This window comes from Hyperolius riggenbachi, chromosome 5 (assembly GCF_040937935.1).
Source record: "Hyperolius riggenbachi isolate aHypRig1 chromosome 5, aHypRig1.pri, whole genome shotgun sequence".
Lineage (NCBI taxonomy): Eukaryota > Metazoa > Chordata > Amphibia > Anura > Hyperoliidae > Hyperolius > Hyperolius riggenbachi.
In genome coordinates this window covers 445,214,163-445,241,614 of record NC_090650.1, presented here as the reverse complement: position 1 = coordinate 445,241,614, position 27,452 = coordinate 445,214,163, and the positions used below count along the sequence as shown (strand labels likewise).

Genomic DNA, 27,452 nt, shown 5'->3' with positions numbered 1-27,452 from the left:
CACCAAAGCTCAGTGATGTCTGTAGGGCACCAAACCTCAGTGGTGTCTGTGGGGCATCAAATCTTAATGATGTCTGTAGGACACCAAACCTCAGTGATGTCTGTAGGACACCAAACCTCAGTGATGTCTGTAGGGTACCAAACCTCAGTGATTGTCTGTAGGGTACCAAACCTCAGTGATGTCTGTAGGACCCCAAACCTCAGTGATGTCTGTAGGACTGAAACCTCAGTGATGTCTGTAGGACCCCAAACCTCAGTGATGTCTGTAGGGCACCAAACCTCAGTGATGTCTGTAGGGTACCAAACCTCAGTGATGTCTGTAGGGCACCAAGCCTCAGTGATGTCTGTAGGGTACCAAACCTCAGTGATGTCTGTAGGGCACCAAACCTCAGTGATGTCTGTAGGGCCCCAAACCTCAGTGATGTCTGTAGGGCCCCAAACCTCAGTGATGTCTGTAGGGCACCAAACCTCAGTGATGTCTTTAGGGCCCCAATCCTCAGTGATGTCTGTAGGACACCAAACCTCAGTGATGTCTGTAGGACACCAGATCTTAGTGATGACTGTAGGGTACCAAACCTCAGTGATGTCTGTAGGACACCAGATCTTAGTAATGTCTGTAGGGTACCAAACCTTAGTGATGTCTGTAGGGTACCAAACCTTAGTGATGTCTGTAGGGCACCAAACCTCAGTGATGTCTGTAGGGTACCAAACCTTAGTGATCTCTGTAGGGCACCAAACCTCAGTGATGTCTGTAGGGTACCAAACCTCAGTGATGTCTGTAGGGTACCAAGCCTCAGTGATGTCTGTAGGGCACCAAACCTCAGTGATGTCTGTAGGGCACCAAAACTCAGTGATGTCTGTAGGGCACCAAACCTCAGTGATGTCTGTAGGACACCAAACCTCAGTGATGTCTGTAGGACACCAAACCTCAGTGATGTCTGTAGGGCACCAAACCTCAGTGATGTCTGTAGGGCACCAAACCTCAGTGATGTCTGTAGGGCACCAAACCTCAGTGATGTCTGTAGGGCACCAAACCTCAGTGATGTCAGTTGGGCACCAGACCTCAGGGATGTCTGTAGGGCACCAAACCTCAGTAATCTTTGTAGGCCACCAAACCTCAGTGATCTCTGTAGGGCACCAAACCTCAGTGATGTCTGTAGGGTACCAAACCTCAGTGATGTCTGTAGGGCACCAAACCTCAGTCATGTCAGTTGGGCACCAGACCTCAGTGATCTCTGTAGGCCACCAAACCTCAGTGATGTCTGTATGGTACCAAACCTCAGTGATGTCTGTAGGACACCAAACCTCAGTCATGTTTGTAGGGCCCCAATCCTCAGTGATGTCTGTAGGGCCCCGAACCTCAGTGATGTCTGTAGAGCACCAAACCTCAGTGATGTCAGTTGGGCACCAGACCTCAGGGATGTCTGTAGGGCACCAAACCTCAGTAATCTTTGTAGGCCACCAAACCTCAGTGATGTCTGTAGGGCACCACACCTCAGTGATGTCTGTAGGGCACCAAACCTCAGTGATGGGCTCAGTATGCTCCTCTGTGACAGACAGACACAGGGGGTGGTTGGAGTGTTGGGAGACAGACGGTAACTCAGCGGGGTGAACACAGAGTCACAAAGCGCCATCAGAGGTTCTGCCGGCTGCGGAAGCTCCACCCCAGCAGGGTTAATGGAAGGGTGTGGTTGTGAGCTGAGGGTAATTGGGGAGAAGATCTGGGGTGAGAGGTGAAGGTCTGGTGTGACAAAGGATAACATGGAGGAGCAGAGACAGAAGAATGACAATCAGAGAAGAAGGTAAGAAAGGAGAGGATGAAGAGAGATAATGATCTATATCTTACATATGACAATGGCGTCTAGCTGCGTCACTTGTTAAAGGGCCAGTCCACCAAAACGGGATATCTCAGCATTTATTCTAACTCACCACTGGAGAAGGTTAATAAGATGAGATTTCACCTTCCATGCAAATGTAATGAAGCATTGGTGCCCAGATTTGATTGGCCTAATGCTAGCTGCATACAATTTGTATTACATTTGTATGCAAGTCAGAATTAATAGCATCTAGTTGACCATTCTGTACTCAATACTAGGAAAGATTAAAGAGAACCTGTGCTGAGCCTTGGGTCAAAAGTTCAATACTTACCTAAGCAGAGATAAGCCTCTGGATCCTCCACGCTGTCCTCCGGTTTTTTCGCAGCTGCCCGGGACCCTCCTTCACATCGGGACCACGTTCCTCCTCATGGAGGACCGCAGCCGCACTGCACCCGTGTGAGCGTGACCGTACAGTATAATTCGCTCATCAAAAAAGGAACACGGATGCAAGCGTGGAATTCAACAAGAGCTTGTCAGGTTCCTTTGTGGGGTGTGCGCTTGGCCACGGAGGACGGCGTTTGAAGCCTCTGCAGGATAAAAAGCCTTTCCTCTTCTTAAGTAAGCATTTAACTTTTGACCCGGGGTTCATCTCTGCTACACTTTCATTTACCCAGAATGCAATGGCTTAGCTGTGCATTCTTGGCTTCTAAACCAGCAGACAGTAGTGGGCTCTGATCACATGACTTCTGGTGGGAAATCACTGATTATTATGGTCAGACATGTGAAACGCGGAGACGTCACCGTCCACATGGCAGGCTGAAATCTAATGGCCATTCATCACTACAAATGTATATGGTATTCAGAAATGTACATGCACAGACTATCGGCAAGACCCCTCCCACACCGCTGTCACTGATCTCCACTCCTCATGGCCCCTCCCACACTGCTGTCACTGATCGCCACTCCTCATGGCCCCTCCCACACCGCTGTCACTGATCTCCACTCCTCATGGCCCCTCCCACACTGCTGTCACTGATCTCAACTCCTCATGGCCCCTCCCACACCGCTGTCACTGATCTCCACTCCTCATGGCCCCTCCCACACTGCTATCAGTGATCTCCACTTCTCATGGCCCCTCCAACACTGCTGTCACTGGTCTCTACTCCTCATGGCCCCTCCCACACTGCTGTCACTGGTCTCTACTCCTCATGACCCCTCCCACACTGCTGTCACTGATCTCCACTCCTCATGAGCCCTCCCACACTGCTGTCACTGATCTCCACTCCTCATGGCCATTCCCACTCTGCTATCAGTGATCTCCACTCCTCATGGCCGATCCCACTCTGCTGTCACTGATCTCCACTCCTCATGGCCCCTCCCACACCGCTGTCACTGATCTCCACTCCTCATGGCCCCTCCCACACCGCTGTCACTGATCTCCACTCCTCATGGCCCCTCCCACACTGCTGTCACTGATCTCAACTCCTCATGGCCCCTCCCACACCGCTGTCACTGATCTCCACTCCTCATGGCCCCTCCCACACTGCTATCAGTGATCTCCACTTCTCATGGCCCCTCCAACACTGCTGTCACTGGTCTCTACTCCTCATGGCCCCTCCCACACTGCTGTCACTGGTCTCTACTCCTCATGACCCCTCCCACACTGCTGTCACTGATCTCCACTCCTCATGAGCCCTCCCACACTGCTGTCACTGATCTCCACTCCTCATGGCCATTCCCACTCTGCTATCAGTGATCTCCACTCCTCATGGCCGATCCCACTCTGCTGTCACTGATCTCCACTCCTCATGGCCCCTCCCACACCGCTGTCACTGATCTCCACTCCTCATGGCCCCTCCCACACCGCTGTCACTGATCTCCACTCCTCATGGCCCCTCCCACACTGCTGTCACTGATCTCAACTCCTCATGGCCCCTCCCACACCGCTGTCACTGATCTCCACTCCTCATGGCCCCTCCCACACTGCTATCAGTGATCTCCACTTCTCATGGCCCCTCCAACACTGCTGTCACTGGTCTCTACTCCTCATGGCCCCTCCCACACTGCTGTCACTGGTCTCTACTCCTCATGACCCCTCCCACACTGCTGTCCATGATCTCCACTCCTCATGAGCCCTCCCACACTGCTGTCACTGATCTCCACTCCTCATGGCCATTCCCACTCTGCTATCAGTGATCTCCACTCCTCATGGCCGATCCCACTCTGCTGTCACTGATCTCCACTTCTCATGGCCCCTCCCACTCTGCTGTCACTGATCTTTACTCCTCATGGCCCCTCCCACTTTGCTGTCACTGATCTCTACTCCTCATGGCCCATCCCAATCTGTTGTCACTTATCTCCACTTCTCATGGCCCATCCCAATCTGCTTTCACTTATCTCCACTTCTCATGACGCCTCCCACACTGCTGTCACTGATCTCCACTTCTCATGGCTCCTCCCACTCTGCTGTCACTGATCTTCACTCCTCATGGCCCCTCCCACTTTGCTGTCACTGATCTCCAGTCCTCATGGCCCCTCCCACTTTGCTGTCACTGATTTCCAGTCCTTTGGCCCCTCCCACTCTGCTGTCACTGATCTCCACTCCTCATGGTCCCTCCTACTCTGCAGGCAATACGGTAGAAAAAAAGGTCTTAAAAAGAAATAGTCGGAAGAAACCCATGGATGGATTTCAGGGGTTATGAAGATATTCTGGAATGAGGACGACTAGATTCGGATAAATGTTTTTTTTTTTCTTTTTTCAAGAATAAAATGTAGATTGTTGTTCATGTAAAAATAAGACATCCCTAAAAATAAGCCCAGATAAGCCTCTTTTGGAGCAAAAATTAACAAAAGTCTCTGTGTTATTTTTGGGGGAAAAGGGTAATAGTTGGTTTTATGAGATCCTGAAATCTTGTGGCTGGGATTACTGTAGGATTGGTGGTGTAACTAATGAGCTTAGGGCCACAGTGCAAGTTTACATGGGGCCCCAAGCACTGTTTTGCAAGCACTGTATTGGTATGGCACCCCAAAAACTACCCAGGACAGCTGCAGTGTCAGAGAGGTGTAAGCAGGGGATAGGACAGCTGCAGTGTCAGAGAGGTGTAAGCATGGGAGGGGACAGCTGCAGTGCCAGAGAGGTGTAAGCAGGGGAGGGGACAGCTGCAGTGTCAGAGAGGTGTAAGCATGGGAGGTGAAAGCTGCAGTGCCAGAGAAGTGTAAGCAGGGGAGGGGACAGCTGCAGTGTCAGGGAGGTGTAAGCAGGGGAGAAGACAGCTGCAGTGTTAGAGAGGTGTAAGCAGGGGAGGGGAGAGCTGCAGTGTCAGAGAGGTGTAAGCAGGGGAGGAGACAGCCGCACTGTCAGAGAGGTGTAAGCAGGGGAGGGGACAGCTGCAGTGTCAGAGAGGTGTAAGCAGGGGAGGGAACTTCTGCAGTGTCAGAGAGGTGTAAGCAGGGGAGGAGACAGCTGCAGTGTTAGAGAGGTGTAAGCAGGGGAGGGGAGAGCTGCAGTGTCAGAGAGGTGTAAGCAGGGGAGGGGACAGCCGCACTGTCAGAGAGGTGTAAGCAGGGGAGGGGACAGCTGCAGTGCCAGAGAGGTGTAAGCAGGGGAGGGGACAGCTGCAGTGTCAGAGAGGTGTAAGCAGGGGAGGAGACAGCTGCAGCGTTAGAGAGGTGTAAGCAGGGGAGGGGAGAGCTGCAGTGTCAGAGAGGTGTAAGCAGGGGTGGGGACAGCCGCACTGTCAGAGAGGTGTAAGCAGGGGAGGGGACAGCTGCAGTGCCAGAGAGGTGTAAGCAGGGGAGGAGACAGCTGCAGTGTCAGAGAGGTGTAAGCAGGGGAGGAGAGAGCTGCAGTGTCAGAGAGGTGTAAGCAGGGGAGGGGAGAGCTGCAGTGTCAGAGAGGTGTAAGCAGGAGAGGGGACAGCCGCACTGTCAGAGAGGTGTAAGCAGGGGAGGGGACAGCTGCAGTGCCAGAGAGGTGTAAGCAGGGGAGGGGACAGCTGCAGTGTCAGAGAGGTGTAAGCAGGGGAGGAGACAGCTGCAGTGTTAGAGAGGTGTAAGCAGGGGAGGGGAGAGCTGCAGTGTCAGAGAGGTGTAAGCAGGGGAGGAGACAGCTGCAGTGTTAGAGAGGTGTAAGCAGGGGAGGGGAGAGCTGCAGTGTCAGAGAGGTGTAAGCAGGGGAGGGGACAGCCGTACTGTCAGAGAGGTGTAAGCAGGGGAGGGGACAGCTGCAGTGTCAGAGAGGTGTAAGCAGGGGAGGGAACTGCTGCAGTGTCAGAGAGGTGTAAGCAGGGGAGGGGACAGCTGCAGTGTCAGAGAGGTGTAAGCAGGGGAGGAGACAGCTGCAGTGTTAGAGAGGTGTAAGCAGGGGAGGGGAGAGCTGCAGTGTTAGAGAGGTGTAAGCAGGGGAGGGGACAGCTGCAGTGTCAGAGAGGTGTAAGCAGGGGAGGGGACAGCTGCAGTGCCAGAGAGGTGTAAGCAGGGGAGGAGACAGCTGCAGTGTCAGAGAGGTGTAAGCAGGGGAGGAGACAGCTGCAGTGTCAGAGAGGTGTAAGCAGGGGAGGGGACAGCCGTACTGTCAGAGAGATGTAAGCAGGAGAGGGGACAGCTGCAGTGCCAGAGATGTGTAAGCAGGGGAGGGGAAAGCTGCAGTGTCAGAGAGGTGTAAGCAGGGGAGGGAACTGCTGCAGTGCCAGAGAGGTGTAAGCAGGGGAGGGAACTGCTGCAGTGCCAGAGAGGTGTAAGCAGGGGAGGGGACAGCTGCAGTGTCAGAGAGGTGTAAGCAGGGGAGGGGACAGCTGCATTGTTAGAGAGGTGTAAGCAGGGGAGGGGACAGCTGCAGTGTCAGAGAGGTGTAAGCAGGGGAGGGAACTGCTGCAGTGCCAGAGAGGTGTAAGCAGGGGAGGGGACAGCTGCAGTGTCAGAGAGGTGTAAGCAGGGGAGGGAACTGCTGCAGTGCCAGAGAGGTGTAAGCAGGGGAGGGGACAGCTGCAGTGTTAGAGAGGTGTAAGCAGGGGAGGGGACAGCTGCAGTGTCAGAGAGGTGTAAGCAGGGGAGGGAACTGCTGCAGTGCCAGAGAGGTGTAAGCAGGGGAGGAGACAGCTGCAGTGTTAGAGAGGTGTAAGCAGGGGAGGGGAGAGCTGCAGTGTCAGAGAGGTGTAAGCAGGGGAGGGGACAGCCACACTGTCAGATAGGTGTAAGCAGGGGAGGGGACAGCTGCAGTGTCAGAGAGGTGTAAGCAGGGGAGGGGACAGCCGCACTGTCAGAGAGGTGTAAGCAGGGGAGGGGACAGCTGCAGTGTCAGAGAGGTGTAAGCAGGGGAGGGAACTGCTGCAGTGTCAGAGAGGTGTAAGCAGGGGAGGGGACAGCTGCAGTGTCAGAGAGGTGTAAGCAGGGGAGGAGACAGCTGCAGTGTTAGAGAGGTGTAAGCAGGGGAGGGGAGAGCTGCAGTGTCAGAGAGGTGTAAGCAGGGGTGGGGACAGCCGCACTGTCAGAGAGGTGTAAGCAGGGGAGGGGACAGCTGCAGTGCCAGAGAGGTGTAAGCAGGGGAGGAGACAGCTGCAGTGTCAGAGAGGTGTAAGCAGGGGAGGAGAGAGCTGCAGTGTCAGAGAGGTGTAAGCAGGGGAGGGGAGAGCTGCAGTGTCAGAGAGGTGTAAGCAGGAAAGGGGACAGCCGCACTGTCAGAGAGGTGTAAGCAGGGGAGGGGACAGCTGCAGTGCCAGAGAGGTGTAAGCAGGGGAGGGGACAGCTGCAGTGTCAGAGAGGTGTAAGCAGGGGAGGAGACAGCTGCAGTGTTAGAGAGGTGTAAGCAGGGGAGGGGAGAGCTGCAGTGTCAGAGAGGTGTAAGCAGGGGAGGAGACAGCTGCAGTGTTAGAGAGGTGTAAGCAGGGGAGGGGAGAGCTGCAGTGTCAGAGAGGTGTAAGCAGGGGAGGGGACAGCCGTACTGTCAGAGAGGTGTAAGCAGGGGAGGGGACAGCTGCAGTGTCAGAGAGGTGTAAGCAGGGGAGGGAACTGCTGCAGTGTCAGAGAGGTGTAAGCAGGGGAGGGGACAGCTGCAGTGTCAGAGAGGTGTAAGCAGGGGAGGAGACAGCTGCAGTGTTAGAGAGGTGTAAGCAGGGGAGGGGAGAGCTGCAGTGTTAGAGAGGTGTAAGCAGGGGAGGGGACAGCTGCAGTGTCAGAGAGGTGTAAGCAGGGGAGGGGACAGCTGCAGTGCCAGAGAGGTGTAAGCAGGGGAGGAGACAGCTGCAGTGTCAGAGAGGTGTAAGCAGGGGAGGAGACAGCTGCAGTGTCAGAGAGGTGTAAGCAGGGGAGGGGACAGCCGTACTGTCAGAGAGATGTAAGCAGGAGAGGGGACAGCTGCAGTGCCAGAGATGTGTAAGCAGGGGAGGGGAAAGCTGCAGTGTCAGAGAGGTGTAAGCAGGGGAGGGAACTGCTGCAGTGCCAGAGAGGTGTAAGCAGGGGAGGGAACTGCTGCAGTGCCAGAGAGGTGTAAGCAGGGGAGGGGACAGCTGCAGTGTCAGAGAGGTGTAAGCAGGGGAGGGGACAGCTGCATTGTTAGAGAGGTGTAAGCAGGGGAGGGGACAGCTGCAGTGTCAGAGAGGTGTAAGCAGGGGAGGGAACTGCTGCAGTGCCAGAGAGGTGTAAGCAGGGGAGGGGACAGCTGCAGTGTTAGAGAGGTGTAAGCAGGGGAGGGGACAGCTGCAGTGTCAGAGAGGTGTAAGCAGGGGAGGGAACTGCTGCAGTGCCAGAGAGGTGTAAGCAGGGGAGGAGACAGCTGCAGTGTTAGAGAGGTGTAAGCAGGGGAGGGAAGAGCTGCAGTGTCAGAGAGGTGTAAGCAGGGGAGGGGACAGCCACACTGTCAGATAGGTGTAAGCAGGGGAGGGGACAGCTGCAGTGCCAGAGAGGTGTAAGCAGGGGAGGGGACAGCTGCAGTGTCAGAGAGGTGTAAGCACGGGAGAAGACAGCTGCAGTGTTAGAGAGGTGTAAGCAGGGGAGGGGAGAGCTGCAGTGTCAGAGAGGTGTAATAAGCAGGGGAGGGGACAGCCGCACTGTCGGAGAGGTGTAAGCAGGGGAGGGGAAAGCTGCAGTGTCAGAGAGGTGTAAGCAGGGGAGGGAACTGCTGCAGTGTCAGAGAGGTGTAAGCAGGGGAGGGGACAGCCGTAGTGTCAGAGAGGTGTAAGCAGGGGAGGGGAAAGCTGCAGTGTCAGAGAGGTGTAAGCAGGGGAGGGGACAGCTGCAGTGTCAGAGAGGTGTAAGCAGGGGAGGGGACAGCTGAAGTGTCACAGAGGTGTAAGCAGGGGAGGGGACAGCTGCAGTGTTAGAGAGGTGTAAGCAGGGGAGGGGACAGCTGTAGTGTCAGAGAGGTGTAAGCAGGAGAGAGGACAGCTGCAGTGTCTAAGAGGTGTAAGCAGGGGAGGGGACAGCTGCAGTGTCAGAGAGGTGCATGCAGGGGAGGGGACAGCTGCAGTGTCAGAGAGGTGTAAGCAGGGGAGGGGACAGCTGCAGTGTCAGAGAGGTGTAAGCAGGGGAGGGGACAGCTGAAGTGTCACAGAGGTGTAAGCAGGGGAGGGGACAGCTGCAGTGTTAGAGAGGTGTAAGCAGGGGAGGGGACAGCTGTAGTGTCAGAGAGGTGTAAGCAGGAGAGAGGACAGCTGCAGTGTCTAAGAGGTGTAAGCAGGGGAGGGGACAGCTGCAGTGTCAGAGAGGTGCATGCAGGGGAGGGGACAGCTGCAGTGTCAGAGAGGTGTAAGCAGGGGAGGGGACAGCTGCAGTGTCAGAGAGGTGTAAGCAGGGGAGGGGATAGCTGCAGTGTCAGAGAGGTGCATGCAGGGGAGAGGGCAGCTGCAGTGTTAGAGAGGTGTAAGCAGGGGAGGGGACAGCTGCAGTGTCAGAGAGGTGTAAGCAGGGGAGGAGACAGCTGCAGTGTTAGAGAGGTGTAAGCAGGGGAGGGGAGAGCTGCAGTGTCAGAGAGGTGTAAGCAGGGGTGGGTAAAGCTGCAGTGTAAGAGGTGTGTAAGCAGGGGAGGGGACAGCTGCCGTATCAGAGAGGTGTAAGCAGGGGAGGGGACAGCTGCAGTGTCAGAGAGGTGTAAGCAGGGGAGAGGACAGCTGCAGTGTCAGAGAGGTGTAAGCAGGGGAGGGGACAGCTGCAGTGTCAGAGAGGTGTAAGCAGGGGAGGGGACAGCTGAAGTGTCAGAGAGGTGTAAGCAGGGGAGGGGACAGCTGCAGTGTCAGAGAGGTGTAAGCAGGGGAGAGGAGACAGCTGCAGTGTTAGAGAGGTGTAAGCAGGGGAGGGGATAGCTGCAGTGTCAGAGAGGTGTAAGCAGGGGAGGGGACAGCTGCAGTGTCAGAGAGGTGTAAGCAGGGGAAGGGACAGCTGCAGTGTCAGAGAGGTGTAAGCAGGGGAGGGGACAGTTGCAGTGTCAGAGAGGTGTAAGCAGGGGAGGGGACAGCTGCAGTGTTAGAGAGGTGTAAGCAGGGCAGGGGAAAGCTGCAGTGTCAGAGAGGTGTAAGCAGGGCAGGGGAGAGCTGCAGTGTCAGAGAGGTGTAAGCAGGGGAGGGGACAGCCGTAGTGTCAGAGAGGTGTAAGCAGGGGAGGGGGGAGCTGCAGTGTCAGAGAGGTGTAAGCAGGGGAGGGGACAGCTGCAGTGTCAGAGAGGTGTAAGCAGGGGAGGGGACAGCTGCAGTGTTAGAGAGGTACAAGCAGGGGAGGGGACAGCTGCAGTGTCAGAGAGGTGTAAGCAGGGGAGGGGACAGCTGCAGTGTCAGAGAGATGTAAGCAGGGGAGGGGACAGCTGCAGTGTCAGAGAGGTGTAAGCAGGGGAGGGGACAGCTGCAGTGTTAGAGAGGTGTAAGCAGGGGAGGGGACAGCTGTAGTGTCAGAGAGGTGTAAGCAGGAGAGAGGACAGCTGCAGTGTCAGAGAGGTGTAAGCAGGGGAGGGGACAGCTGCAGTGTAAGAGAGGTGTAAGCAGGGGAGGGGACAGCTGCAGTGTCAGAGAGGTGCATGCAGGGGAGGGGACAGCTGCAGTGTCAGAGAGGTGTAAGCAGGGGAGGGGACAGCTGCAGTGTCAGAGAGGTGTAAGCAGGGGAGGGGATAGCTGCAGTGTCAGAGAGGTGCATGCAGGGGAGAGGGCAGCTGCAGTGTCAGAGAGGTGTAAGCAGGGGAGGGGACAGCTGCAGTGTCAGAGAGGTGTAAGCAGGGGAGGAGACAGCTGCAGTGTTAGAGAGGTGTGAGCAGGGGAGGGGAGAGCTGCAGTGTCAGAGAGGTGTAAGCAGAGGAGGGGACAGCTGCAGTGTCAGAGAGGTGTAAGCAGGGGTGGGTAAAGCTGCAGTGTCAGAGGTGTGTAAGCAAGGGAGGGGACAGCTGCAGTGTCAGAGAGGTGTAAGCAGGGGAGGGGACAGCTGCGGTGTCAGTGAGGTGTAAGCAGGGGAGGGGACAGCTGCACTGTCAGAGAGGTGTAAGCAGGGGAGGGGACAGCTGCAGTGTCAGAGAGGTGTAAGCAGGGGAGGGGACAGCTGCAGTGTTAGAAAGGTGTAAGCAGGGGAGGGGACAGCTGCAGTGTCAGAGAGGTGTAAGCAGGGGAGGGGATAGCTGCAGTGTCAGAGAGGTGCATGCAGGGGAGAGGGCAGCTGCAGTGTCAGAGAGGTGTAAGCAGGGGAGGGGACAGCTGCAGTGTCAGAGAGGTGTAAGCAGGGGAGGAGACAGCTGCAGTGTTAGAGAGGTGTAAGCAGGGGTGGGTAAAGCTGCAGTGTAAGAGGTGTGTAAGCAGGGGAGGGGACAGCAGCCGTATCAGAGAGGTGTAAGCAGGGGAGGGGACAGCTGCAGTGTCAGAGAGGTGTAAGCAGGGGAGAGGACAGCTGCAGTGCCAGAGAGGTGTAAGCAGGGGAGGGGACAGCTGTAGTGTCAGAGAGGTGTAAGAAGGGGAGGGGATAGCTTCAGTGTCAGAGAGGTGCATGCAGGGGAGGGGACAGCTGCAGTGTCAGAGAGGTGTAAGCAGGGGAGGGGACAGCTGCAGTGTCAGAGAGGTGTAAGCAGGGGAGGGGATAGCTGCAGTGTTAGAGAGGTGCATGCAGGGGAGAGGGCAGCTGCAGTGTCAGAGAGGTGTAAGCAGGGGAGGGGACAGCTGCAGTGTCAGAGAGGTGTAAGCAGGGGAGGAGACAGCTGCAGTGTTAGAGAGGTGTAAGCAGGGGAGGGGAGAGCTGCAGTGTCAGAGAGGAGTAAGCAGAGGAGGGGACAGCTGCAGTGTCAGAGAGGTGTAAGCAGGGGTGGGTAAAGCTGCAGTGTCAGAGGTGTGTAAGCAGGGGAGGGGACAGCTGCAGTGTCAGAGAGGTGTAAGCAGAGTTAGGAAACAGTTTGTTCAGCATTACCACTATGCAATGCACATATAGAGGTGGTCATTACCAGCACAGCAGCATCACCAATGCAAAGCTAATAAGATGGATGAAGGAGGGTCCCTAGTGGGCGCCTCTGGCCCAAGGACCCCGGTGCGGTTGCAACCTCTGCAACCCCTATTGCTACACCACTGTGCAGGACGCAGGCGTACGTGAGCTCAGTGATGGCTTCTGCTTATTGGACTCCAGCTAGAACAGTAATATCCCGTCTGGTTGGGCGGTCAGACATGCAGATCGGAGAGTGTCGGGTGCAATGAGTGATAGACGAGCACATGGATGCAGAGTGAGAACGTTTCTTACCCGATATCGATTGGCGCTGATCTGCTCCACCTGGAAACGTTTTGCACAGTTACACTGAGCCACCTGCCGGTTCACCTGAAGGACAGACGCAGGGGGTGTGAATAAGCCTCACTTACATCAGATTTTCATTCTTTTGAGGAAATATCAGAATTATGTTATGAACATTACACCCCACCCCACACAGGTATTTGTATTTTAACTTTAAAGGATCGCTATTGTGAAAAACTAAATGTAAAAATGTGTTTGATTGACTCTAAACTTTATTCCCATCCTTTAAATTGATATATTACTAATTTTTAAATGTTACTATGAAGGAAAATTAACCAGGATAGAAAGGACCAGTGTAGTTTAAATTATAAAACAACATATTTTTTTAACGAAATCTTTATGGTATGTGTGACTAGGGGTGTGCTGGGGGGCGTGATCAGAGGTGTGGCAGGGGCGTGGCTTAAGTTTCCCTCTTTCTCATCTCAAAAAATTGAGAGGTATGGATTAAGATGCATTATAAATTACTTGTCTCCTATGTTGTTGTCACTTGCAGTAAAAATCTGACAGACCTGACAGGTTTTGGACTAATCTATCTCCTCGTGGGGGATTCTCTTATTTTATTCTTTGCAAAAGCAGAAAGGATCCATACGAAGATGTTAGCTGATCTATAAATCATCATTTTTCATGAAATTTGAGCTTCTTTTTTGAGCTTTTTCAGATTTGAAGTTATTTCGTGTCTTCTTCACTGCTGACTGTGTCCCTGATTGGGAGAATTCTCACACTTCCTTCTCAGACAGGAAGTGAGGTATATCTCTGTAACACAGGAAGTTGTGCGGAGCAGGCAGATGTCAGACACAGTGGGGGTTTTATGGTTGAAGAGCAGCCGGTCTTGTTTGATAAAATCTATGAATAGTCTGGCTGCTCGGGACAGTAAATAATATACTTATTTATACAACACATCAGAATCACATCAGGGAACACTGGCAGGACTTTCCTGTGAACCCGCTGACCTTGATAGATCAGATTTTGACTTTTTGGATCACAAATACAGCAGATGCCAACACAGAAGAACCGAGATCCTGTATGACTGGACTGCTGCTTGTGAGAGAATGGCCGTCATGTTACCACATGTTCTACATCTGTTACTTGTGTTTTAATAACCTGTATTTTTCACTCTGCAATATTTCCAGAAAAGTTCTACTTCATGCCTAGTTTGTCCAAATCTTACAGAAATCTCTCAGGTCGATCAATAATCTTAAGGTGCCCATACATGGTACAATTTTTCTTTTTTTTTATTAGATAATTTAGTTCGACTATACCACTAGATCGAATATAAAAAAATTTTCCAACATGTCTGATCGGATTTTTATAGAAAAAAATGGGATAATCTTACATTTGTCTTGATCGAGAAAAAGATTATTTTACACTTTAATTTGATTTGATCGTTTTGGTCGAAAAAAACTGGAAGATGTAATGTTTTTATTATACCGCGTATGGGCGCCATTAGGAAGATTCTGCACAGGAAAATGCAATATACCGATGCATTGCTGGACACTATTATGGTACATATGCAATTCACTTTTTCCTTCATTTTTTTCCTAGGTGATATTTCCACACTTTATCAATGAAATGCCTTTTAAGCCACCAGCAAGCAAGAAAATACTGAGAAGAAGCTTGATAGTACTTTTCACCTGCTTTTTGGTACTTTTCAACTGAAAAGTTAATTCAAACAGTAAATAAAAAAAAATATCTCTTAGGAGAGTTATATGCAACGGTCTGCTATATGCAATTTGTGCAGAGATCAGGCTGTATCTAACCATGTTTCTGTCCATAGGCATACGGTTACGCAGTTGAAAGTACAGGTGATAGTGTACCCAGAAATACAGTGGTGTAGCTAAGGAGCTGTGGGCCCCGATGCAAGTTTTACATTGGGGACCCCCCAGCACTCTATATATAACAATTGATACGGCGCACCAACTCCTGGTGGCATCCAATGTTACTAATAAAGACCTAGCATCATCATACCTCCCAACTTTTGAGATGAGAAAGAGGGACAATTAAGCCACGCCCCTGCCACACCCCTGATCACAACCCTAGTCACGCATACCATAAAGATTTCATAAGAAAAATATGTTGTTTTATAATTCAAACCACACTGGTCCTTTCTATCCTTGCTCATTTTTCCTTCATATTGACATTTTAAAATAGGGATGGGAATAAAGTTTAGAGTCAAACACATTTTTCAGTAGAGAAATATATATATATTTACATAGAAAGAGGGACAAAGTCCTGAAAGAGGGACAAATGAGGAGGAAACAAGGAAAGAGGGACAGTTGAGAGCTATGCATCATTTTAGACTGATACAGGTGGCATGGCCCTCATAACACGTGGCTGTGCCCAGTGGGGGGCAGCATGGAGTCCTCACCTCATCCTGAATGCGGTCGGCATCGACAATCCTCCTGAAGGGGTCTCTGCTGGGGTGAAGAGCGCTCACAAACTCGTAATAGTCAATAAAGCCGTCACCATTTATATCAAAGATATTGGCCACAGCTGTCATCTCCAGCGAGTTTGTGGGGAACCCTGGGAAGAGAGAAATCTGTTATTAAAAAGAGTTAAAGAGGAACTCCAGCCTAAACAAACATACTGTCATTAAGTTACATTAGTTATGTTAATAAAAATAGATAGGTAATTTAATCTCTTACCCACCCTGTTTTAAAAGAACAGGCAAAGGTTTGTGATTTCATGAGGGCAGCCATCTCTTTGGTTGAAAGAAGGTGACAGGGAGCATGAGACACAGTTCCAAATGTCCTGTGTCCTGATCACCCCTCCCAGTTGCTAGGCAACGAGAACAACATCAGAAATCCCATCATGCTTTGCACAGCATCAGGGGAAAAAAAGTCCAGGCAGTTTTCTTTGATGGAGCGGAGCTTAGCTAAAAATGCAGCTAAAAATGAGACTTCTATAAGAAAAACAAAGTTCTGATGCTGTGAAACTGTTAAAGAAACACCAAGCCTTTTCAGTGCTGCTGAGTAGATTTTTAGTCTGGAGGTTCACTTTAATGAAAGGTATTAAATGTGACAAATTCCAGAAATTCCACTAAGAAAGCAGTGCCATCTGCCCAACCTCTCCCCCTCCCTCCGATACATGCCCCGCCCCTTCACTTCCCCCCTCCCAGGAAGGTGCTGCTGTGGCCACGCTTTTTATGGGTGGGGGTATTAACACATGGAATGCCAGGTGAGTGATGCTGAGACTCAGAGAGAGGGGGAGGGGGTGTGTGAATGTGGAAGGGGGGGAGTGGTGGGAGGAGGCATCGTGGATTTGATTCGTTAAAATCTGCTCTATCATTTCATTGTACCAACTTTTTATTGCATCTATTCTTACATTTTACAATTGTTATAGCGAGCTGGTGGTTATTAATTAGATACATATTTTTTTCTCTCCAGATCTTATGCTGGCCACTGACACTTTTACCAACAATTTTCTTGTATGAGGTTCAAGCAATATAATGTAATTACTCTTTGACAAATGAGTTTTGGCTAAAGTCAAATGTTCATGCTGGATCAAAATACCTCTGTGCCTTGTCTGTTCCTCTCCTTATTCCCCTAATCTTTGTAATCACTCCTTGAAAAATTTGAGTTTTGGTTTAAGTCAGATTTTCAGACAGGAAGAGGCAGGCTTGCTGCGATGTTCCCGCCCATCACCATCTTATTCCCTCTTCTTCCCTGCCTCATTCACTCCCCTTGACAGGGGAAGTGGGAGGGTGATAGGAGGGAACAACCCAGCAAGACCGCCTCTTCCTGTCTGAAAATCAAACTCAAATTTTTCAAGGAGTGATTACAAAGATTAGGGGAATAAAGAGAGGAACAGACAAGGCACAGAGGTATTTTGATCCAGCATGAACATACCTCTGTGCTCACCTTAGGTAGCCTTGCTTAGGTCAGGTGTCCTTTAACCTCCCTAGCGTTCTGGACGAGCTGAGCTCGTCCAGAGACGCTAGAGGGCACCGCTCAGGCCCTGGTGGGCCGATTTTGATAATTTTTTTTTCAAACACGCTTTGCTAGCTCCGATCGCCGCCGCTCGCCACCGATCCGCCGCTACCCGACGCGAAAGAGGGCCCCCCCGCAGACCCGGTGCGCAGCCTGGCCAATCGCCGACAGGCTGCGCTTTGGGGTGGATCGGGAGTCCCTGTGACATCACGACATAGATGACGTCACTCCGTTCGTCGCCATGGCGACGGGGGAAGCTCTAAGGGAAATCCCGTTCAGAACGGGATTTCCTTATGGGTGTGATCGCCGGCGGCGATCGGAAGGGAGGGAGGGAGCAGGAAGGGGAGAATGATGTAGCTAGCGCTAGGCTAGCTACATGATTAAAAAAAAAAAATTGGGCAAAAAAAAACCTCAGAACGCCCAGCAGGTTAAGAGGCAGAGAACGGGGGATGAGTGCTGGATACATGTAGTGTTGGGATTGGTTACATCAGTGGGTACTACACAGCCAGAGTGTGCACAGAAGCTGTGCTGACTATTGCAGCATATCTCTTGGTCATTCTTACTGTATGGAGTTACTCGCCTGCAGGAAGTGACATCACTAACTGCATGTTCAAGAGATGCACAATGCAGCATAGCCTTCCTGCAACTCTGCAAGCTCTGCATCTGTTAAGAGCCATGTAACCGTGTGTGTGTATATGTGTGTGTGTATATGTGTGTGTGTGTGTGTGTGTGTGTGTGTGTGTGTGTGTGTGTGTGTGTGTTACTCTATGGAGTACAGAGCTATGTGTCAGTTGATCCCTCACCATACCTCTCCTCTAATGTCGATCATAATGGAAAGTTTTGAAATAGTTTGAAGTCTCGCATTACGATTTTGTATCATAATTTCACTGAGAACATACTACCATGCTGTGCAAAATGCAAACTCTGCTTGTTCACTCAAGAAAAATGTACCACTACATCCCAATCCTAAGAGTACTGCAGGCGCTGCACTATTGTTATAAATGGAGGTAGCTTTCCTGGGGGAGAAATGTCAGGAAGACACCAGGATTTGCACTTTCCAGACGCGTGGTCCATATTTCGGCAACGAGCCGAGTTTTCCACAATTTGGCATATTTGCAGTGGTCGGCATTTCACAGAGAGGTGTGGCCACTCACTGGAGGACAAGACGCTGTCCATAAACTCTCTCTGACTGATGCGTCCATCCTGATCTCTGTCTATTCCTCGGAAGATGTCCAGAATCCGGGATTTCATTTGGCCAATCCACTGCATGTATCTCTTCCGCCACTCCGCAAAGTCAAAATGCGCAAATTCTTGCAACTGAAAACACAAAAATAATAGTTTAAAAAATACTGTAGCAGCAAGTCATGACTGCAGGGAGGACAGCTGCAGGAAGGGCTGCTGTAGGGAGGATGGCTGCAGGGAGGGCAGCTGGAGAGGGCAGGGCTGCAGGGAGGGCAGCAGGAGGGAGGAGGGCAGTTGGAGGGAGGAGGGCTGCAGGGAGGGCAGTTGGAGGGAGGAGGGCAGCTGGAGGGAGGATGGCTGCAGGGAGGGCAGCTGGAGGGAGGAGGGCTACAGGGAGGGCAGCAGGAGGGAGGAGGGCTTCAGGGAGGGCAGCTGGAGGAAGGAAGGGCAGCAGGAGGGAGGTGGGCTGCAAGGAGGGCTGCCGGGAGGGAGGAGGGCTACAGGGAGGGCAGCAGGAGCGAGGAGGGCTTCAGGGAGGGCAGCTGGAGGGAGGAGGGCTACAGGGAGGGCAGCTGGAGGAAGGAGGGCTACAGGGAGGGCAGCTGGAGGGAGGAGGGCTGCAGGGAGGGCTGCTGGGAGGGAGGAGGGCTGCAGGGAGGGAAGCTGGAGAGAGCAGGGCTGCAGGGAGGGCAGCTGGAGGGAGGAGGGCTGCAGGGAGGGCAGCTGGAGGGAGGAGGGCAGCTGGAGGGAGAATGGCTGCAGGGAGGGCAGCACAGGGGAGAGGATGTCTGCAGGGAGGGCAGCTGGAGGGCTGCAGGGAGGGCAGCTGGTGGGAGGAGGGCTGCAGGGAGGGCAGCAAGAGGGGGGAGGGCAGCTGGAAGAAGGAGGGCAGCTGGAGGGAGGGCAGCAGGAGGGAGGACGGCTGCATGAGAAAAGAGGGCAGCTGGAGGGAGGACGGCTGCAGGGAGGACAGTTGCAGGTAGGACGGCTGCAGGGAGAGCAGCAGGAGGGAGGAGGGCAGATGAAGAGAGGAGGGCTGCAGGGAGGGGTGCAGTAGACTGAATGACTGAAAGTCACATAAAGTTGACCTGACACCCAGCCATCAGGCGTCCCCTCTGCTCACCTCATGGAGGCGCTGTTGTGCATTCTGAAGGCGGCACTGGCGGTCCAAGGCCAGGAACCAGAGCTGCTGCCAGCGGTTGAGGAGCTGTGCCATGTGGGGGGTCTGCGGGGCCAGGTCCAGGAGGGGAATTGAGGGACCAGTCTGGGGCGATTTCACCGAGTTTTGTCTTTCTGAAACAACAAACAGTCATTACATCTAAATTCCACAACGCTGTGCGGCACTGTCGGGGACATGAGGGGAACATGTGAGATATACAATAATAATAATAATATTCCCAGGAAAGCAGTGCGGAGGTCGGAGCAGAAATCTATATATATAATAGAGTTAGGGTGCGTACAGACATGCGACTATAGTCGTTTAAAACGATCGTTACCGACGGCATTGCCCGACGATCGTTCGTAAAAAGTGCACTAACGATCGTTAAAACGACCGACCAACGAGATATGTCGTTGGTAAAGAACGATCCATTCTGCCAGATCTTTTCCAATGACCATCGTTCAAAAAGTAATGTCTGTACAACGATCGGTCGTTGATCGTTCGTTCTCAAAGCTTTGCACATGCTCAAACAGTTCTTTTTGACACTTGTGTTTGAAATCAGTTTATAAATCATGTTGCGCACGCAACGCTCGTTCCAAGATCGTTCGTACACGAACGATGTTCAAAGTAGCCTTTCTTCAAACGATCATCGGCCGATACCTCCTTTAACATCGTTCGTCGTTCAGAACGAACGATCGTTATCGTATGTCTGTACGTACCCTAAGTGCCTCAACCTTCGAGCAAGAAGAAGAAGTACTTTGCATGAGAAAATGTATGCGTGCTCAATCACCAAGTTTTAGGCTTCTTTTCCACGGACTGTTGAGCTGTGTGCTCAGCAAGCAGTTACCAGGCAGCAGCAAGCAGTTACCAGGCAGCAGCAAGCAGTTACCAGGCAGCAGCAAGCAGTTACCAGGCAGCAGTGAGCAGATACCAGGCAGCAACAAGCAGTTTCCAGGCAGCAGCAAGCTGTTACCAGGCAGTAGTGAGCAGTTGTAAGAGTTTGAGAGGCATGTTACTGCCTATCAACTGTCCGTGGAAAAGAGGCCTACCCTAGCAAGTCTGGCTTTGCGAATCTGGCCTAATTGGCTATTCATGAGGCAATGCTCATGCAAATATGCATTTGCTTTTGCATGCCAAACTATGCAGGGTCAAAAAACCAATACTGCAAAGCGGTCGCCCTGCTACATGCCAGTGATGAGCGAAAATGCAAAAATTTGTTTCGATAAATTTTTACCGAATTTTCGCCTAATTTCGTTTTGACAGGCAAATTTTCCATCTAATTTTTTCACGTTAATTTTCGCCTAAAGCCAGTCATTTTCGCATTACTTGCGTATGATTGCGGACATTTTCCACATAAGGGCATTAGCGCCCGCATTCAGAGAAGTTTCTGGCGCATTATTGCGGGCATTTTTCCGTATAAACATCCGCATAGATTGAATTTCCATGCGGATTATTGTGGACATTTTTCCGCATAAGGGCATAAGCATCCGCATACAATGAATTTTCGATGCTGGTCGAAAACGCAAATATTTCTGAAGATTTTCGTGAAAAACGAAAACGGGATTTTCGAGGCGAAAATTCGCAAGCAACACTGCTACATGCTACATTAGCACTATCCAGGAGCGCCACGGGGAGGATTCCCAATGCCCCCCTTTTATACAACCGGGGGGACCACAGGGTCCCAGGCTCTCTCACTGCCTGGGAACCACAGCGACACCCCGGAGGGAAAGGCGTAGGCGACCCCCCCCAAGCGTGGCCAGCGTCGGGGAGAGCCGTCCACACTCACCTCCCAATATTAAAAACAGGCACTTACCTTAACGTCCATTGCGTTCTGCTACATGCGCATTAACTTGGGGGCACCACATGAGAAAGGAGTGAAGCATGGGTCACCCCGAGCTTTAAAGCTCAGGGCTGGCTCACATACAGCACTCCAGAGGGGGGGGGGGGGGGGGAGGACAGGTGCAGACAACTCACTCCAGGGCAGTGGCGTAGCTACAAACCTCCGGGCCCCGATGCGGAATCTGGATGTGGGCCCCCCCCCCCACGGCAACAACAGCCCCCCCTCCCCCGGCAACACCCGACGCACACACATATCCGAATCCCTATAGCCAGCTATAGGTCCCCCCAGTATAGGTAGCCAGGCATAGGTACGCCAGTATAGTTGCCCCCGGTATAGGTTAGCCAGGTAGGTGCCTCCAGCATAGGTAGCCAGTATAGTTGCCCCCAGTATAGGTTAGATAGGCAGGCGCCGCCAGTACAGGTTAGCTAGGTGGGTGCCTCTAATATAGGTAGCCAGAATAGTTGCCCCCAGCATAGGTTAGATAGGTAGGTGCCCCCAGTATAGGTTAGTTAGGTAGGTGCCTCCAATATAGGTAGCCAGTATAGTTGCCACCTGTATAGGCTAGCTAGGTGCCCCGAATACAGGTTAGACAATTAAGTGCCCCCAGGTTAGATAGGTAGGTGCCCCCCAGTATAGGTTAGATTAGGTAGCTGCCCCCCAGTATAGGTTAGATGAGGTAGGTGCCCCCCAGGATAGGTTAGGTAGCTGCCCCCCAGGATAGATTAGGTAGTTTTCCCCCAGGATAGGTTAGAGTAGGTAGCTGCCCCCCCGGATAGGTTAGAGTAGGTAGCTGCCCCCCAGGATAGGTTAGGTAGGTAGCTGGCCCCCCAGGATAGGTTAGGTAGGTAGCTGGCCCCCCCAGGATAGGTTAGGTAGGTAGCTGGCCCCCCAGGATAGGTTAAGTAGGTAGCTGCCCCCCCAGGATAGGTTAGGTAGCTGCCCCCCCAGGATAGCTTAGGTAGGTAGCTGCCCCCCAGGATAGGTTAGGTAGGTAGCTGGCCCCCCAGGATAGGTTAGGTAGGTAGCTGCCCCCCAGGATAGGTTAGGTAGGTAGCTGCCCCCCAGGATAGGTTAAGTAGGTAGCTGGCCCCCCAGGATAGGTTAGGTAGGTAGCTGGCCCCCCAGGATAGGTTAGGTAGGTAGCTGGCCCCCCAGGATAGGTTAGGTAGGTAGCTGGCCCCCCAGGATAGGTTAGGTAGGTAGCTGGCCCCCCAGGATAGGTTAGGTAGGTAGCTGGCCCCCCCAGGATAGGTTAGGTAGGTAGCTGGCCCCCCAGGATAGGTTAAGTAGGTAGCTGCCCCCCCAGGATAGGTTAGGTAGCTGCCCCCCAAGGATAGGTTAGGTAGCTGCCCCCCCCAGGATAGCTTAGGTAGGTAGCTGCCCCCCAGGATAGGTTAGGTAGGTAGCTGGCCCCCCAGGATAGGTTAGGTAGGTAGCTGGCCCCCCAGGATAGGTTAGGTAGGTAGCTGGCCCCCCCGGATAGGTTAAGTAGGTAGCTTGCCCCCCAGGATAGGTTAGGTAGGTAGCTGGCCCCCCAGGATAGGTTAGGTAGGTAGCTGCCCCCCCAGGATAGGTTAGGTAGGTAGCTGGCCCCCCAGGATAGGGTAGGTAGGTAGCTGCCCCCCAGGATAGGGTAGGTAGCTGCCCCCCCAGGATAGGTTAGATAGCTGCCCCCCCAGGATAGCTTAGGTAGGTAGCTGCCCCCCAGGATAGGTTAGGTAGGTAGCTGGCCCCCCAGGATAGGTTAGGTAGGTAGCTGGCCCCCCAGGATAGGTTAGGTAGGTAGCTGGCCCCCCAGGATAGGTTAGGTAGGTAGCTGGCCCCCCAGGGTAGGTTAGGTAGGTAGCTGCCCCCCAGGATAGGTTAGGTAGGTAGGTAGGTCGCTAGCTGCCCTCTCCCTCCCTTCCTCTCCCCCTCAGATGCAGAGTGCGCAGCGCACGGAAGCGCTGTAGGCGGAACTCACCTCCGTCCCTGCGCCGCTGGTCTCCTCCCGCTCTGTATAGATGTTGTTACACACTGCTTCCTGTTTAGCCGGAAGCAGTGTGTAACAGCAGATCTATGCAGAGCGGGAGGAGACCAGCGGCGCTTGGAACGCAGGCAGGTGAGTTCTGCCTACAGCGCTTCCGTGCGCCGCGCACTCTGCATCTGAGGGGGGGGGGGGGGGCCGGGGAGAGGTCGGGCTGCCCTCCCCACGGCTGCAGCTCCCCCCTCCCAATAACGCACGCAGGGATCTCCGAGTCCAAACGGACATGGGCCCCCGGGCCCCTCCCCTTCAGGAGCCGGGCCCGGTCGCCGAGGCGACCGTTGCGACCACAGGCCCTACGCCCCTGCTCCAGGGCTCACACCACCCGAGCAAGCCATCCACCACCTGCCTCCAAAGGATACAAACTTCAAAAAATGCTTTCCATGAGAAAATCAATGCGCATGTAGCAGAACGCAATGGACGTTAAGGTAAGTGCCTGTTTTTAATATTGGGAGGTGGGTGCAGACGGCTCTCCCTGGCGCTGGCCACGCTTGGGGGGGGTCGCCTGCGGCACCTAGCCTCCCCCTCCGGGGTGCCGCTGTGGTTCCCGCGGTCCCTCCGGTTGTATAAAAAGGGGGCATTGGGAATCCTCCCTGTGGCGCTCCTGGATAGTGCTAATGTAGCATGTAGCAGTGTTGCTTGCAAATTTTCGCCTAAGTCATTTTCGCATCGAAAATCCTGTTTTCGTTTTTTGGCGAATTTTCACGAAAATCTTCAGAAATATTTGTGTTTTCGACCAGCATCGAAAATTAATTGTATGCGGATGCTTATGCCCTTATGCGGAAAAATGTCCACAATAATCCGCATGGAAATATAGACTATGAATGTATTTTGTAGGTACTGATCTTTTGCAGGAACGGATCTTTTGCAGATAATGATCTTTTGAATGTGTACAGCAACTTTGTGTGCAGCATCTTGCAAATATTTCTATCTAATGGGGAGTGCAGCTCAATAGAATAGACTGTGTAGGTGTGGCTCTGATACTACATGGAAGGGGGTAAGATTTCTGTCTGATGGGGAGTGCAGCTCCATAGAATAGACTGTGTAGGTGTGGCTCTGATACTACATGGAAGGGGGTAAGATTTCTGTCTGATGGGGAGTGCAGCTCCATAGAATAGACTGTGTAGGTGTGGCTCTCATACTACATGGAAGGGGGTAAGATTTCTGTCTGATGGGGAGTGCAGCTCCATAGAATAGACTGTGTAGGTGTGGCTCTGATACTACATGGAAGGGGGTAAGATTTCTGTCTGATGGGGAGTGCAGCTCCATAGAATAGACTGTGTAGGTGTGGCTCTGATACTACATGGAAGGGGGTAAGATTTCTGTCTGATGGGGAGTGCAGCTCCATAGAATAGACTGTGTAGGTGTGGCTCTCATACTACATGGAAGGGGGTAAGATTTCTGTCTGATGGGGAGTGCAGCTCCATAGAATAGACTGTGTAGGTGTGGCTCTCATACTACATGGAAGGGGGTAAGATTTCTGTCTGATGGGGAGTGCAGCTCCATAGAATAGACTGTGTAGGTGTGGCTCTCATACTACATGGAAGGGGGTAAGATTTCTGTCTGATGGGGAGTGCAGCTCCATAGAATAGACTGTGTAGGTGTGGCTCTCATACTACATGGAAGGGGGTAAGATTTCTGTCTGATGGGGAGTGCAGCTCCATAGAATAGACTGTGTAGGTGTGGCTCTCATACTACATGGAAGGGGGTAAGATTTCTGTCTGATGGGGAGTGCAGCTCCATAGAATAGACTGTGTAGGTGTGGCTCTCATACTACATGGAAGGGGGTAAGATTTCTGTCTGATGGGGAGTGCAGCTCCATAGAATAGACTGTGTAGGTGTGGCTCTCATACTACATGGAAGGGGGTAAGATTTCTGTCTGATGGGGAGTGCAGCTCCATAGAATAGACTGTGTAGGTGTGGCTCTCATACTACATGGAAGGGGGTAAGATTTCTGTCTGATGGGGAGTGCAGCTCCATAGAATAGACTGTGTAGGTGTGGCTCTCATACTACATGGAAGGGGGTAAGATTTCTGTCTGATGGGGAGTGCAGCTCCATAGAATAGACTGTGTAGGTGTGGCTCTCATACTACATGGAAGGGGGTAAGATTTCTGTCTGATGGGGAGTGCAGCTCCATAGAATAGACTGTGTAGGTGTGGCTCTCATACTACATGGAAGGGGGTAAGATTTCTGTCTGATGGGGAGTGCAGCTCCATAGAATAGACTGTGTAGGTGTGGCTCTCATACTACATGGAAGGGGGTAAGATTTCTGTCTGATGGGGAGTGCAGCTCCATAGAATAGACTGTGTAGGTGTGGCTCTCATACTACATGGAAGGGGGTAAGATTTCTGTCTGATGGGGAGTGCAGCTCCATAGAATAGACTGTGTAGGTGTGGCTCTCATACTACATGGAAGGGGGTAAGATCTCTGTCTGATGGGGAGTGCAGCTCCATAGAATAGACTGTGTAGGTGTGGCTCTCATACTACATGGAAGGGGGTAAGATCTCTGTCTGATGGGGAGTGCAGCTCCATAGAATAGACTGTGTAGGTGTGGCTCTCATACTACATGGAAGGGGGTAAGATCTCTGTCTGATGGGGAGTGCAGCTCCATAGAATAGACTGTGTAGGTGTGGCTCTCATACTACATGGAAGGGGGTAAGATCTCTGTCTGATGGGGAGTGCAGCTCCATAGAATAGACTGTGTAGGTGTGGCTCTCATACTACATGGAAGGGGGTAAGATCTCTGTCTGATGGGGAGTGCAGCTCCATAGAATAGACTGTGTAGGTGTGGCTCTCATACTACATGGAAGGGGGTAAGATCTCTGTCTGATGGGGAGTGCAGCTCCATAGAATAGACTGTGTAGGTGTGGCTCTCATACTACATGGAAGGGGGTAAGATCTCTGTCTGATGGGGAGTGCAGCTCCATAGAATAGACTGTGTAGGTGTGGCTCTCATACTACATGGAAGGGGGTAAGATCTCTGTCTGATGGGGAGTGCAGCTCCATAGAATAGACTGTGTAGGTGTGGCTCTCATACTACATGGAAGGGGGTAAGATCTCTGTCTGATGGGGAGTGCAGCTCCATAGAATAGACTGTGTAGGTGTGGCTCTCATACTACATGGAAGGGGGTAAGATCTCTGTCTGATGGGGAGTGCAGCTCCATAGAATAGACTGTGTAGGTGTGGCTCTCATACTACATGGAAGGGGGTAAGATCTCTGTCTGATGGGGAGTGCAGCTCCATAGAATAGACTGTGTAGGTGTGGCTCTCATACTACATGGAAGGGGGTAAGATCTCTGTCTGATGGGGAGTGCAGCTCCATAGAATAGACTGTGTAGGTGTGGCTCTCATACTACATGGAAGGGGGTAAGATCTCTGTCTGATGGGGAGTGCAGCTCCATAGAATAGACTGTGTAGGTGTGGCTCTCATACTACATGGAAGGGGGTAAGATCTCTGTCTGATGGGGAGTGCAGCTCCATAGAATAGACTGTGTAGGTGTGGCTCTCATACTACATGGAAAGGGGGAAAATTGGTCTGTGATCTTTCATTTTTCCAAAGACTTTTATCTGATGTGTGTACCCACCTTTATTCTTCTTGCTTCAAGGTTGAGGCACGTACTCTATTAGATAGATAGAAGATGCGGCGTATGCTACGACGCGGGACGGCTAGTAAATCTATAATACGAGGAGCAGCTTTGAGGGCTTCTTGCAGTAAATGTTCTCCACATGTCTGGGGGGCTCTGACAGCAATAAAGGGGGCATTTCCTGCGGAACGGTTGTCACTGGTTTCACTGTATGATTTGTTTGGCCAGCCCAAGGGCCATATGCAATTCATTTTTTCTCCTCAGTTCTATCCTAGGTAATATTTTCACACCTTGTCAATAAAATGTCACCAGCAAGCAAGAAAATGCTCAGAATAATTTGTACAGCACTTCACCTGCCTTTTGGCACCTTTTTAATTTGCTGTACGTTATTTTACATGGAAGGAAGATGAAGATGTATCTCCTAGACCTAGGAGAAAACTCAGGAGAAAAAGTGAATTGCTTGTGGGCTCTGCTCTCTGTCTCTCCGCAGCTTCTGCCTGTTTACATTTTAGTGAGAAAATGCTCAAACATTGATAAGAACGCTTAATTTGTTCTTCTTTTTTTGGTGGAATTTTATTAGGTTAAAATTTTTCATGAAATCCACTTAAAATATAAAATAGTGCGAGTCTGGATTCAGTCTGAACAAAACCTACAAGTGCTGCTAATGTCACATGGAAGGATTTCTTCCCGAAGCTCTGGTCCTTTATCAATCACTAATGTTATGGCCCGTACTCACGGGCTGCAGAAGTGGCCTGTCGCCAGCACACGTGAGCGTGTGGGCGACAGGCCGGTGACAGCTCCTCGCCAGGTCCCTCCGCGTACACACGCGGAAGAGGGACCAGCGGCGAGGCGGAAGCTGTCGCCGACGTTCCTCCTCCCCCCGCCGGAAGCTCCATTTACCACAATGGAGGTTGCTGTCGCTAGTCCGCGTACTCACGCGGACTAGCGACAGTTGCGGGGGAGGTGCGGCGGCGACTGTCGCCATGCGATTGAAACTTTCAATCGCATGGCGACATGAGCGACGGGCGACAGTTCGGGGTGCGCGCGCGCGTGACGGCCCATACTCACGGGCGACCTGTCGCCGCAACACGCGCGCGCCGCGTGTTGAGGCGACAAAAGTCCCTCGTGAGTATGGGCCATTAGATTGTTTTATCAGTTGCCAGGAGGGTGGGTTTGGGGGTACTGGT

General features: G+C 52.2%; 1 protein-coding gene across 4 annotated transcripts in view; it reads right to left on the bottom strand.

Annotated features, from left to right (window-relative positions):
* The window catches only part of LOC137519260 (microtubule-actin cross-linking factor 1, isoforms 6/7-like), a 277,534-nt gene that overhangs the window by 10,243 nt on the left and 239,839 nt on the right, over positions 1-27,452 (bottom strand). For 2 of the 4 annotated variants that reach the window (XM_068238155.1, XM_068238153.1), the window contains exons 33-36: positions 18,782-18,951; positions 17,631-17,793; positions 14,916-15,070; positions 12,503-12,577 (exon numbers count right to left, since the gene is read on the bottom strand). In XM_068238155.1, the coding sequence (XP_068094256.1) occupies positions 12,503-12,577; positions 14,916-15,070; positions 17,631-17,793; positions 18,782-18,951 (563 nt within the window). Of the gene's footprint in view, positions 1-1,513; positions 1,741-12,502; positions 12,578-14,915; positions 15,071-17,630; positions 17,794-18,781; positions 18,952-27,452 lie in introns of those variants that run through there. The other 2 variants (XM_068238154.1, XM_068238156.1) reach the window with 2 other exon arrangements.